The following is a 13,000-nucleotide window of genomic DNA, read 5'->3' on the forward strand; positions in this document are numbered from 1 at the left end:
CGCCCCCTCACTGGCTTTGATACGAGCCAGTGCCTCCGCAGCCATTGACGTCACCGCACGTCACTGCTAAATATCACCACTAAGGGAGACAAAGGCGGTTGGGCGTGGTGCTGCTGGCCACCCACCCCCTCGTGTGCCACAGTGCCGGTTGCCTTCATAGGCGCTGCTACTTCTCGCTACTAACAGCCACTTGCCCCCGGCAGTCTGTTACAGGCTACACGGGGGATCTTTGTCTTTCTTGTTTGTGCGCGCGCGTGTTGACTGTGACGTCACACGTGGGAGGTCTGGGCCAAGTTGGAAATGGAGGAGCACGTGACCCGAGTAACGTTTAAAAGGGGAGACGGGGGAGAGGATTCCAGTGACTCGGTGACCAACGCTGAGCACCGACAACCTGCGGTTAGCAGGACGCTCAGCTGCTACGTACGGTGGAGCGAAAGAAAATTCAACTTACCGTACGTATAAAGACTCACACAGAGACCCATAGACTCATCACACCAGACCCATAGACTCACACAGAGACCCATAGCCTCACACAGAGATCCATAGCCTCACACAGAAACCCATAGATTCCTCACACATAGACCCATATATTACTCACAGGAACCCATAGACTCACAAAAAGACCCATAGCCTCACATAGAGATGAGTCCACTCACACATAGACCCAAACACACACACATAAATCAACAGACTCACACTGGGACCCGTAGACTCACACAAACCCATAGATGTACACAGAGATCCATAGCATCACACAGAAACTCATAGACTCACACGGAGACCCATAGACTCATTACACATACACCCACAGACTCACACGTAGATCCACAGACTCACACTGGGACCCGTAGACTCACACAGACCCATAGATGTACACAGAGATCCATAGCCTCACAAAGAAACCCAAAGACTCACACAGACCCATAGAGGCACACAAAAATTAAAAGACACACAGAGACCCGTAGACTCACATGAAGACGAGTTGACTCACACATAGACCCGCAGACTCACGCAAAGGCCATATACTCCTCACACAGAGACACATAGACTCACAAAATGACCATAGACTCACAAAGGGACCCGTATAATCATATAGACCAACAAACTCATACATAGATCCACAAACTCACACAGGGACTCGTACACGCACACAAAGATCCATAGCCTCACACAGAGATCCATAGACTCATACAAAGATCCATAGCCTCACACAGAAACCCGTAGATTCCTCACATAGAGACCCATATTACTCACAGAGACCCACAGACTCACAATAAGACCCATAAACTCACAAAGAGACCCGTGAACTCACATTGAGACGAGTAGACTCACACAAGGACCCACTGCCTCGCACAGAGACGAGGCGACTTACACATAGACCCGCATTTGTGATGGGCAGGGCGCTTGTGAAAAAAGAGCTACTATATAGCAGCTCATTAATACCTTACTTGGTAAAATAAAATAATAATTCGTGTTTAAATCCATCCTGTGTACCAGGCGAGCTAGTTAACATCTCGCCACTGCTGTCCCCAGATGTCCATCTCGGCCCTGCCGCTGCTGCTGCTGGGGGTGGTGGTGGTGGGAGCCCAGCAGGAGAAGACCATCTGCGCGGGCATCAACGGGATCCCCGGTCAGCCCGGAGCCCCGGGGCAGCACGGGACCCCTGGGGCCCCCGGGAGGGACGGCAGAGACGGTGAGGGGTCGGGTCCCAGAGAATCCCCCACGGTGCGCTCGTGGTGCGACGCGATCACTCACTCGCTCACTCGTTCACTCACTCGTTCACTTGCTCACTCATTTGTTCACTCGTTCACTCACTCACTCATTCACTAACTAATTCACTCACTCATTCACTCACTCAATCGTTCACTCGCCATGTCATGCACTCGATCGTTCACTCACTCATTATCGTAGGAGAGTGTCTCGTGTGGAGTAGAGTGAGATGAGAGGGCAGAGGCAGGAGAGTGCGTGGAGGGGATATGAGTGAGATGAGAGGGGAGAGGTAGGAGAGTGCGTGGAGGGGAGTGAGATGGGTGGGGAGAGGCAAGGAGAGTGCGTGTTGGGAGTTGAGTGAGATGAGAGGGGAGAGGTAGGAGAGTGAGTGGAGGGACGTTGACTGAGATGAGAGTGGAGAGGGATGAGAGTGAGTGGAGGGGAGTAGAGTGAGATGACAGGGCAGAGGCAGGGGAGTGCGTGGAGGGGAGTAGAGTGAGATGAGAGTGGAGAGGCAGGAGAGTGAGTGGAAGCGAGTGGTGTGAATTGAGAGTGGCTTGAGTAGCGGACGAGCCATGCTTTGTTCTTCTCGCAGGCGTTACCGGAGCACCCGGAGCCAAGGGAGACCTCGGGGCTCGAGGCTTGACTGGAGACCCAGGTGGGACTGTGACACTGACTCGTGTGCTCCTAGCAGCTGATTCTATGTATTTATTTTATTACCAAGTAATCCTCACTGAACTATGCGTAGTGGCGTAACGTTCGCAGGGTTTGCAAACAGCAGTTGCATTCATGTACGGGGTTGCAAACAGTGAGGTCAGCTCAGGACGAGCAGGTGCAGGCGGGTGGCCTGGGAGACAGCAGACAGAGAGACGCCAACAATTAGGGAACGAGGCAGTGATTGGCTGGCTGCAAATGCAAACGCGGGGTAGGTGTCAAGGAGGCGAGAGATAGTGAAGATGAGGGTGAGAACACGTGCAAGAGGCGTCCGGAAGACGCTGGCTTAATGAGGGCCACCTGAGGGCACATAATTAGGAGGGAGATATAAGAGGAACTTGTGAAGCAAGTTGGTTGGAGATGAAGCAGTTGGTTGGAGATGAAGCAGTGAACAGTATTCAAGAGAAGTACGGTACCTTGCCCTCCACACCTCGTCCTCCCCAGAGATGATGGCTGATCCCCCGCTGGGGGAAAGGGCGAGACACGCTATCAGTGGAAAGACTAGCGGAAAATCTTTAGTTTGAGTGTGATAGGCTTTAGTGGTGAGAAGCTAGCAGAGTGTACAGAGAGAGTCCGTGACAGCCTAGGAGAGCGGGGAGTAACAGGCTAGCGGAGGAAGAAAGAAAGAGTTTGCGACATGAGTACGTGGTGTTGAACGTGAGGAGCATCCGTGTGAGACGCTGTGAATAAAGTAACTCAGGAGAAAAATACGAAGTTTTTCGCGTTAATAAACACCACGCGACATATGTAACTCTTGTTCAGAAGCGACCTGGCCACACGTAATGATAGCTCGACGAAGTGGACTTATCATCACGTGGACATAAATTCAGATAAATACATGTAAACATGTGGAGGGTGGAAAATCGGAGGACCCAGTGAAAAATCCACACAACAACGGGGAGAGACGCATGCAAACTCCAAATAAACAGCTGGCGTCAGGAATGCGATCGAGCGCACGACCTCCTGTAAACCAGGCTGCATGTGCCACGAAGCGATGTATCACCTCTCCTATACTTTTTTACGTGAAGTTAAAAGACACCAATTGTGCAGGTTTGGCTCACCGTCATCAACATGGGTGCAGAATTGCCCCATCTCTCGGTTTGAGAGTGGGGATAAATATACAAAAATCCCCCGTATAGCCTTATCAGACTGTTGTGGCAAGTGCTGTTAGTGAGCACCGATGAAGGCCGGCATGCCTTTGTCTCCCAAGTGGCGTTGTGCACACATTGCACCAGGTAATCATTTGAGGCTGAGTCGACCTAGGGAAGGAGTCCCAGGACTGGTTCAGATATTCGTCGCTTGTGTTGACCATGAGCGGGAATCGCACTCAGGTCTCTGCTGGGTTCATAGTGCTAACCGCTACACTACTGTGGGTTAACACACGCACATGCACACGCCGTGCGTTTGGACCGTGTTGTCCGACTAGGTCTGCCAGGAAAGCTGGGCCCTCTTGGCCAACCAGGGCTCGCGGGGACTCCGGGAGTCGCAGGTGAGCAGGGCGAAAGAGGCGAGAAAGGCGAGCGGGGAGAGAGCGGCGTGGGGCCCAGGTCGGCCTTCTCTGCGAAGGTCGACACTTACACGCCGGCGGCCGGCTCCCCCGTGACGTTCAACGTCATCATCACCAACCCGCAGGGCCACTACAACCCCGGCACAGGGAAGTTCACCTGCGCCCATCCAGGCGTCTACTATTTCACGCTGTACGCGCACCCCGGTGAAAAGTACATTGTGGTTATGATCATGAAAAACGGGAACATCATCTCTAAGGTGTGCGGTGAGAAATTCAACGCAATAAGTGGCAGCGTCGTGCTGAGTCTCAAAGCCGAGGACGAGGTTTGGCTGGAGTTGGAGGCTCCGCACATTAATTTGTTCTTCAACGTGCACAGAGACTCGGTGTTCAGCGGCTATATCCTGTACTCCGAGTGAATCATTTTGTTTCCATCAGCGCATCAGGCAATACAGATTGGGAACACATTAACACACGCATATGCACCCCTGCCCCCGTGTTAAACAAAGCTTTTGGGCAACATCTCAGAAAAATACCCAACAAACATCTGCAAATATACTCAGCTTGCCCAATGCTGTGGTAATGATTGCAAATTTTCGGATGTGAGATGTTCTCACCAGAGGCAAAATAGGCCCGGCACTTCTTCTCAGCCACCTCCCTCCTTGTGAGTCACGGTGTCTAGGGGATTATGAATCGGTTAGACAATGCGCAGAGACATAGCTGCTTGCACCAACTGAAAAAGTCCTGAAACCTCACAAATTTTCCCATCCGGCATCGGCAGTGAAGGGGGAAATATTCCAATTCCAGCTGATAGCTACGAGAGTTGCTCATTTCTAACATGGGAGAGAGAGGACTTCGGATCTATTTTCTCTCCCGTGCAATTCTCTCAATATTTTTCATCGGAAGGAAACGTAAAGAAGGACAATAACTCGATCTGGAATACTGGGAATTTTAACAAGATTTGTAATGCAGTAACTATGCCTTGGTTCGTTATGCACAAGGACGTGAACCAACTGTGGCAGATAATAATTTTCTTGACAACCAAGTAAAACCAACTCTTCAAACTCTCGGCGACAGTAATAGCACGCGTCTACAGAACCCTGCAGTTCACCGACTTCACGCAGCGACCCCCGTGTCGACAATGACGGAACACCACAGCGACTTACACAGATAGAGACCACCGCGGGGACCATTCACACCAACCCTGACGCAGGCCTCAACTCCTGGGCGACGAGGCAACGTACCAGAAGCCCAGGGTACGCAAATTCACCGTCGAGGTCGACTACAGCGTCAGGGACCCCCCGCCCCAGGACTCAACGGGAGAGCCGTACTCCCAACATGTTACGCAGAATCAACCTCGGTCTTGCATTGCACTCACAACAGCGCTCTTAAGGGATCTATGTAGCAGCAGTTGGGAGCTGGACCGGCACTGCCTGAATCTCTGTGGCATTCAGGAGGTCCGGTGGACCGGCTCTGGCTCCTGCCACCATGAGGGGGGGATGGTCCTCTACTCGGGGCAGGAGACTGCCAAACAAAATGGTGTGGCTCTACTTATGAACAAAATAATGAAGGGGGCGTGGGGCCGTGTCGGTGAGGTGTGGGAAGCTATAAGCCACAGGCTACTTTGTGCTCGCCTTCCCATCAACCAGAGGCAAGGAGTGGTGGTGGTTATTTATGCCCCCACCGAAGACGAACATCCGTGGAGGGATGCAGGCAAGGCCGATGAGTCAGATGCCTTCTATGACCTCCTGTCACAGGTGCTGGCTAAAGTGGCCCCTCGGGATAGAGTCATCTTATTGGGTGACTTCAATGCCTGATGCAGGAACCTGGTCTGGATTTATTGGAAGGCATGGGCCAAATCAGCTCAATAACAACGGCAGGAGGCTGCTAAGCCCACGGGCTTGTAATTACCAACACGCTGTTCCGGCATCGGCGCATCCACACAACATTATGGATGCATGCCTGGTCCAAGCAAGAACATCTGCTGGACTACATAGTGATGGAACAGCGGATGCGAGCCCATGTTCTTGACACCAGGACCTACCGTGGAACTGATCTGCCATCTGACCATCGACTTGTCATCTGTAAGATGCACCTGCCATTCTTCCACTCCGGTGATGGGTGTACACACAGGACACCGATTCCAACTTAAGGTGGCCTGGTCTCATCTAGCTGATGGAAGTTGCCAGCGAGAATTTCATCATCGCTTGCGGCTGGGGTTGGCATCGTCCTCCACTCTTGGTTGACAGAGGAGGTGTTCAGGATGGTTGAGAAAAAGCGACAGGCCCACCCTAATCGTGATCCAATCTCCGACCCCCAGGAACAGGTTTGCAGATTTGCTGAGCATTTCTGTGAGGTCCTGGGGGAGGGCAAATCCCTCGACATGGAAAACATCATGGGACAAAGTGGGGATGACCCTGCTGAGGCTGCGGTGCCTAAAATATTGGAAGAGGTCACCCCTTGTGAGTGGCTGGCTGAGGTACCATCTGTTGACGAAGTACTGAAGGCGGTCCAGAGTCTGAGACCAGAAAAGGCACCGGGCAGAGATGATCTCCCAAGCAAAATGCTGAGGGTGTGTGGCGTTTGTGCGCAGACTGCCCTATGTGACATCATAACAACAGTCTGGACCGCTGGAAGGGTTATGCAGGATTGGATAGATGCCCTGGTGGTCCCCTTCTTTAAGAAGGCCACACAAACTGTAACAACTACAGGGGCATCTCACTCCTCAGTGTGCCGGGTTAGGTCCTGGCAAGGATTATTCAACATTGCCTTGCTCGGCACGCTGAGGAGAGGCTTGCGGAGCCCCAATGCGGTTTCAGGAGTGGACAGTCCTGCACAGATGCCATATTTGCTGTCCATCTGCTACATCAGCGGAGTAGGGGATTCAAACAAGACCTACATGTCTGCTTTATTGAACTAGTCAAGGCCTATAATAACATCAGTAGGCCTGGGCTCTGGGTTGTTCTTCGTTCTTTCGGAGTCCCTGACCCGCTGCTCACTATCATTAAAGACCTTCATGATGATGAACGGGCCCAGGTAAAACTATGTGGCTGGGAGTCAGAGCCATTCCTTGTACACCTTGGGGTGCGACAAGGATGTTCTCTGGTTCTCACATTATTTAACATCTATTTTGACCACGTAGTTCGTAAAGCCTTCAATAGCTGTACTGGAGGAATTTTCATCCTGTACACCCGGCGAGCTAGTTAACATCTCCCCACTGCTGTCCCCAGATGTCCATCTCGGCCCTGCCGCTGCTGCTGCTGCTGGGGGTGGTGGTGGTGGGAGCCCAGCAGGAGAGGACCATCTGCGCGGGCATCAACGGGATCCCCGGTCAGCCCGGAGCCCCGGGGCAGCACGGGACCCCTGGGGCCCCCGGGAGGGACGGCAGAGACGGTGAGGGGTCGGGTCCCAGAGACCCCCCCACGGTGCGCTCGTGGTGCGACGCGATCACTCGCTCGCTCACTCGCTCACTCAATTGTTCACTTGCTCACTCATTTGTTCACTCGTTCACTCACTCATTCACTCACTCAATCGTTCACTCGCCATGTCATTCCCTCGATCGTTCACTCTCTCATTCTCGTAGGAGAGTGTCTCGTGTGGAGTGGAGTGAGATGAGATGGGAGAGGCAGGAGAGTGAGTGGAGGGGAGTAGAGTGAGATGAGAGGGGAGAAGCAGGAGAGTGAGTGGAGGGGAATTGCTGAGATGAGAGAGGAGAGGCAAGATAGTGCGTGGAGGGGAGTGGAGTGAGATGAGAGCGAAAAGGCAGGGGAGTGCGTGGAGGGGAATTGAGTGAGATGAGAGGGGAGAGGCAAGAGAGTGAGTGGAAGGGAGTAGAGTGAGTTGAGAGGGAAAAGGCAGGAGGATGAGTGGAGGGGAGAAGAGTGAGATGAGAGGGGAGAGGCAGGAGAGTGCGTGGAGGAGAGTGGAGTGAGATGAGAGGGGAGAGGCAGGAGAGTGCGGGGAGGGGAGTGGAGTGAGATGAGAGGAGAGAGGCAGGAGAGTGCGTGGAGGGGCGTGAGATGAGAGGAGAGAAGTAGGAGAGTGCGTGGAGGGGAGTGGAGTGAGATGAGAGGGGAGAGGCAGGAGAGTGCGTGGAGTGAGATGAGAGGCAGGAGACTGCGTGGAAGGGAGTAGAGTGAGATGAGAGGTGAGAGGCAGGAGAGTGCGTGGAGGGGAGTGGAGTGAGATGAGAGGGGAGAGACAGGAGAGTGCGTGGAGAGGAGTAGAGTGAGATGAGAGGGGAGAGGTAGGAGAGTGAGTGGAGTGAGATGAGAGACAGGAGAGTGCGTGGAAGGGAGTAGAGTGAGATGAGAGGGTAGAGGCAGGAGAGTGCGTGGAGGGGAGTGAAGTGAGATGAGAGGGGAGAGACAAGAGAGTGCGTGGAGGGGAATGGAGTGAGATGAGAGGGGAGAGGCAGGAGAGTGAGTGGAGGGGAGTAGAGTGAGATGAGAGGGGAGAGACAGGTAAGTGCGTGGAGGGGAATGGAGTGAGATGAGAGGGGAGAGGCAGGAGAGTGCGTGGAGGCGAGTGGTGCGAATGGAGAGTGGCTTGTTGAGCGGACGAGCCATGCTTTGTTCTTCTCGCAGGCGTTACCGGAGCACCCGGAGCCAAGGGAGACCTCGGGGCTCGAGGCTTGACTGGGGACCCAGGTGGGACTGTGACACTGACTCGTGTGCTCCTAGCAGCTGATTCTATATATGTATTTTATTACCAAGTAATTCTCACTGAGCTATGCGTAGTGGCGTAACGTGCGCAGGGTTTGCAAACAGCAGTTGCATTCATGTACGGGGTTACAAACAGTGAGGCCAGCTCAGGACGAGCAGGTGCAGGCGGGTGGCCTAGGAGACAGCAGACAGAGAGACGCCATCAATTAGGGAACGAGGCAGTGATTGGCTGGCTGCAAATGCCAACGCGGTGTAGGTGCCAAGGAGGCGAGAGATAGTGGCGATGAGGGTGAGAACACGTGCAAGAGACGCCATCTTAATGAGGGTCATCTGAGAGCACTTAATGAGGAGGGGGATATAAGGGGAACTTCTGAAGCAACGGGGTTGAGTTGGTTGGAGATGAAGCAGTTGGTTGGAGATGAAGCAGTGAACATATTCAAGAGAAGTCCGGGACCTTTCCCTCCACACCTCGTCCTCCCCAGAGGTGATGGCTGATCCCCCGCTGGGGGCACAGGCGAGACACGCTAGCAGTGGAGAGGCTAGCGGAATCTTGAGTCTGAGTGTGATAGGCTATAGCGGGGTGAGAAGCTAGCAGAGTGTACAGAGAGAGAGTCCGTGACAGGCTAGGAGAGCGGGGAGTAACAGGCTAGCGGAGGAAGAAAGAAAGAGTTCGCTACAGGAGTACCTGGTGTTGAATGTGAGGAGCATCCGTGTGGGATGCTGCGTATAAAGTAACACAGGAGAAAAATACGAAGTTTTCCGCGTGAATAAACACCACACGACATATGATACTCTTGTTCAGAAGCGACCTGGCCACATTTAATGATAGCTCGACGAAGTGGACTTATCATCACGTGGACATATATTCAGCTAAATACATGTCTACATGTGGAGGGTAGAAAATCGGAGAACACAGTGAAAAATCCACACAACAACGGGGAGAGACGCATGCAAACTCCAAATAAACAGCTGGCGTCAGGAATGCGATCGAGCGCACGACCTCCTGTAAACCAGGCTGCATGTGCCACGAAGCGATGTATCACTTCTATACTTTTTTACGTGAAGTTAAAAGACACCAATTGTGCAGGTTTGGCTCACCGTCATCAACATGGATGCAGAATTGCCCCATCTCTCGGTTTGAGAGTGGGGATAAATACACAAAAATCCCTCGTATAGCCTTATCAGACTGTTGTGGCAAGTGCTGTTAGTGAGCACCGATGAAGGCCGGCATGCCTTTGTCTCCCAAGTGGCGTTGTGTACACATTGCACCAGGTAATCATTTGAGGCTGAGTCGACCTAGGGAAGGAGTCCCAGGACTGGTTCAGATATTCGTCGCTTGTGTTGACCATGAGCGGGAATCGAACTCGGGTCTCTGCCTGGTTCATAGCGCTAACTGCCACACTACCGTGGGGTGACACACACACATGCGCATGCCGTGCGTTTGGACCGTGTTGTCCGACTAGGTCTGCCAGGAAAGCTGGGCCCTCTTGGCCAACCGGGGCGCGCGGGGACTCCGGGAGTCGGAGGTGAGCAGGGCGAAAGAGGCGAGAAAGGCGAGCAGGGAGAGAGCGGCGTGGGGCCCAGGTCGGCCTTCTCTGCGAAGGTCGGCGCTTACACGCCGGCGGCCGGCTCCCCCGTGAGGTTCAACGTCATCATCACCAACCCGCAGGGCCATTACAACCCCGGCACGGGGAAGTTCACCTGCGGCCACTCAGGCGTCTACTATTTCACGCTGTACGCGCACCCCGGTGAAGAGCACCTCGTGGTTATGATCATGAAAAACGGGAAGGTCATCTCTAAGATATGTGGTATAAAATACACCGCAATAAGTGGCAGTGTCGTGCTGAGTCTCAAAGCTGGCGACGAGGTGTGGCTGGAGATGGAGGCTCCGTACATTCATTTTCACATTGACGCGCACAGAGACGCCGTGTTCAGCGGCTATATTTTGTACTCCGAGTGAATCGTTTTTGTATCCATCGGCGCGTTTGGGAAAACAGATTGGGAACACATTAACACACACGTGCATGTACACCCCCCCCCACCCCACCACCGTGATATACAAAGCTTTTGGGCAACATCTCAGAAAAATACCCGGCAAAAATCTGCAAATATACTCAGCTTGCCCATTGCTGTGGTAATGACTGTAAATTTTTGGATGTGAGATGTTCTCACCAGAGGCAAAATAGGCCCGACTCTTATTCTCAGCCACCTCTCTCCTTGTCAGCCAGGGTGTCTGGGCGAATATGAATCGGTTAGACAATGCAGAGAGACATAGCCGCTTGCACCAACTGAAAAAGTCCTGAAACCTCACCAATTTCACATCCGGCATCGGCAGTGAAGGGGGAAATATTCCAATTCCAGCTGATAGCTGAGAGTTGCTCATTTCTAACATGGGAGAGAGAGGAGAGGGGATACATTTTCTCTCCCGTGCAATTCTCTCAATATTTTGTATCAGACGGCAACAGAAAGAAGGACGATAACTCGATCTGGAATACTGAGAATCTTAACAAGATTTGGAATGTAGTAACTATGCCTTGGTTCGTTACGCACAAGGACGTAAACCAACTGTGGCGGATAACAATTTATTGACAAGCAAGTACAACCAACTCTTCAAAACTATCGGCAACAATAATAACACGTGTCTACAGAACCCTGCAGTTCACCGACTTCACACAGCGACCCCGCGTGTCGACAATGACGGAACACCGCGTCGACTTACACATGTAATAAAGGACTTCCAGGCGATGTCGTTCAACGTGTCCTTTATTGGGTTCTTGCTCACACCCTGCGAAGTCTCCGCTCCGACCCGCACCTGTTCCTCCTCGCGCCTCCGCGCTCCACGCTGTCTCCCACTCGCTCTCTCTCTGCAGCCACACCGCTGCCTGTGTGCTCCCGCACACTCCGCAGCCGCCCTGCTGCTCCCCGTTACTCCGCACCAACAGCATCCACTCCGCTGCCCCGTGCGCTCTCCGCGTACTCTGCAGTCTCCCCGCTGCTCCACGCGCACCGCTGGCCGACGGTGCCGTGCCTCCACTCTCTCACTATCTCCCCACTCCTCGCCAGCACTCCACGTGGCCTCTCCCTTCTTAATTCCGACTTCCCTCCCGATACCCTTCCGGTTCTCCCCTTATATCCTCCCCCTCACGTGACCCTGACTCCGCCCATCCTCACGTGACCCTGACTCCGCCCATACTCACGTGACCCTGTCTTTGCTCGCATTACACACAGATAGAGACAACCGCGAGGACCTTTCGCACCAACCCTGACGCACGCCTAAATTCCTGGGTGACGAGGCAACGCACCAGAAGCGCAGGGTATGCAAATTCACCGTCGAGGTCGACTACAGCGTTAGGGACCCCCCAGGACTCAACGGTAGGGCCGTTCTCCCAAAATTCAACGCAGAATCAACCTCGGTCTTGCATTGCACTCACAACAGTGCTCTTAAGGGATCTATGTAGCAGCAGTTGGGAGCTGGACCGGTACCGCCTGAATCTCTGTGGCATTCAGGAGGTCCGGTGGACCGGGTCTGGCTCCTGCCACCATGAGGGGTGGATGGTCCTCTACTCGGGGCAGGAGACTGCCAAACAAAACGGTGTGGCTCTTCTTCGGAACAAAAGAATGAAGGGGGCGTGGGACCGTGTCGGTGAGGTGTGGGAAGCTATAAGCCACAGGCTACTTTGTGCTCGCCTTCCCATCAACCAGAGGCAAGGAGTGGTGGTGGTTATTTATGACCCCACCGAAGACGAACATCCGTGGAGGGATGCAGGCAAGGCCAATGAGTCAGATGCCTTCTATGACCTCCTGTCACAAGTGCTGGCGAAAGTGGCCCCTCCGGATAGAGTCATCTTATTGGGTGACTTCAATGCCTGATGCAGGAACCTGGTCTGGATTTATTGGAAGGCATGGGCCAAATCAGCTCAATAACAACGGCAGGAGGCTGCTAGGATGTTGTGCAGCCCACGGGTTTGTAATTACCAACACGCTGTTCCGGCATCGGCGCATCCACACAACATCATGGATGCATGCCTGGTCCAAGCAAGAACATCTGCTGGACTACATAGTGATGGAACAGCGGATGCGAGCCCATGTTCTTGACACCAGGACCTACCGTGGAACTGATCTGCCATCTGACCATCGACTTGTCATCTGTAAGATGCGCCTGCCATTCTTCCACTCCGGTGATAGGTGTACACACAGGACACCCATTCCAACTTAAGGTGGCCTGGTCTCATCTAGCTGATGGAAGTTGCCAGCGAGAATTTCATCATCGCTTGCGGCTGGGGTTGGCATCGTCCTCCACTCTTGGTTGACAGAGGAGGTGTTCAGGATGGTTGAGAAAAAGAGACAGGCCCACCCTAATCGTCTACAGCAGGGGTCCTCAAACTTTTTAAACAGGGGGCCAGTTCAC

General features: G+C 53.3%; 2 protein-coding genes across 2 annotated transcripts; both read left to right on the forward strand.

The window, feature by feature from the left end:
* Nucleotides 1–373: 373 nt before the first annotated feature.
* On the forward strand, nucleotides 374–6,776 carry LOC133360728 (complement C1q tumor necrosis factor-related protein 5-like). Its single transcript, XM_061579521.1, has 4 exons — nucleotides 374–452; nucleotides 1,534–1,693; nucleotides 2,306–2,368; nucleotides 3,851–6,776. The coding sequence occupies exons 2-4, from the start codon at nucleotides 1,534–1,536 to the stop codon at nucleotides 4,345–4,347; spliced, it is 720 nt and encodes a 239-aa protein (XP_061435505.1). The 5' UTR covers nucleotides 374–452; the 3' UTR covers nucleotides 4,348–6,776.
* A 382-nt stretch (nucleotides 6,777–7,158) lies between these two features.
* LOC133360614 (complement C1q subcomponent subunit C-like) lies at nucleotides 7,159–11,602 on the forward strand. The gene is made up of 3 exons (XM_061579410.1): nucleotides 7,159–7,321; nucleotides 8,515–8,577; nucleotides 10,056–11,602. The coding sequence occupies exons 1-3, from the start codon at nucleotides 7,159–7,161 to the stop codon at nucleotides 10,550–10,552; spliced, it is 723 nt and encodes a 240-aa protein (XP_061435394.1). The 3' UTR covers nucleotides 10,553–11,602.
* Nucleotides 11,603–13,000: the final 1,398 nt, after the last annotated feature.

The sequence above is a fragment of the Lethenteron reissneri genome, chromosome 69 (genome assembly GCF_015708825.2).
Source record: "Lethenteron reissneri isolate LAM-NWPU_2019-01 chromosome 69, ASM1570882v1, whole genome shotgun sequence".
Classification (NCBI taxonomy): Eukaryota; Metazoa; Chordata; class Hyperoartia; order Petromyzontiformes; family Petromyzontidae; genus Lethenteron; species Lethenteron reissneri.

Excerpts from the sequence above, each read along its gene's own strand:
- LOC133360728 (XM_061579521.1), top strand. The coding sequence starts at position 1,534 with ATGTCCATCTCGGCCCTGCCGCTGCTGCTGCTGGGGGTGGTGGTGGTG. Across the intron at positions 1,694-2,305 it reads CGGGAGGGACGGCAGAGACG|GCGTTACCGGAGCACCCGGA; the intron begins GTGAGGGGTCGG and ends TTCTTCTCGCAG. Across the intron at positions 2,369-3,850 it reads AGGCTTGACTGGAGACCCAG|GTCTGCCAGGAAAGCTGGGC; the intron begins GTGGGACTGTGA and ends TTGTCCGACTAG.
- LOC133360614 (XM_061579410.1), top strand. The coding sequence starts at position 7,159 with ATGTCCATCTCGGCCCTGCCGCTGCTGCTGCTGCTGGGGGTGGTGGTG. Across the intron at positions 7,322-8,514 it reads CGGGAGGGACGGCAGAGACG|GCGTTACCGGAGCACCCGGA; the intron begins GTGAGGGGTCGG and ends TTCTTCTCGCAG. Across the intron at positions 8,578-10,055 it reads AGGCTTGACTGGGGACCCAG|GTCTGCCAGGAAAGCTGGGC; the intron begins GTGGGACTGTGA and ends TTGTCCGACTAG.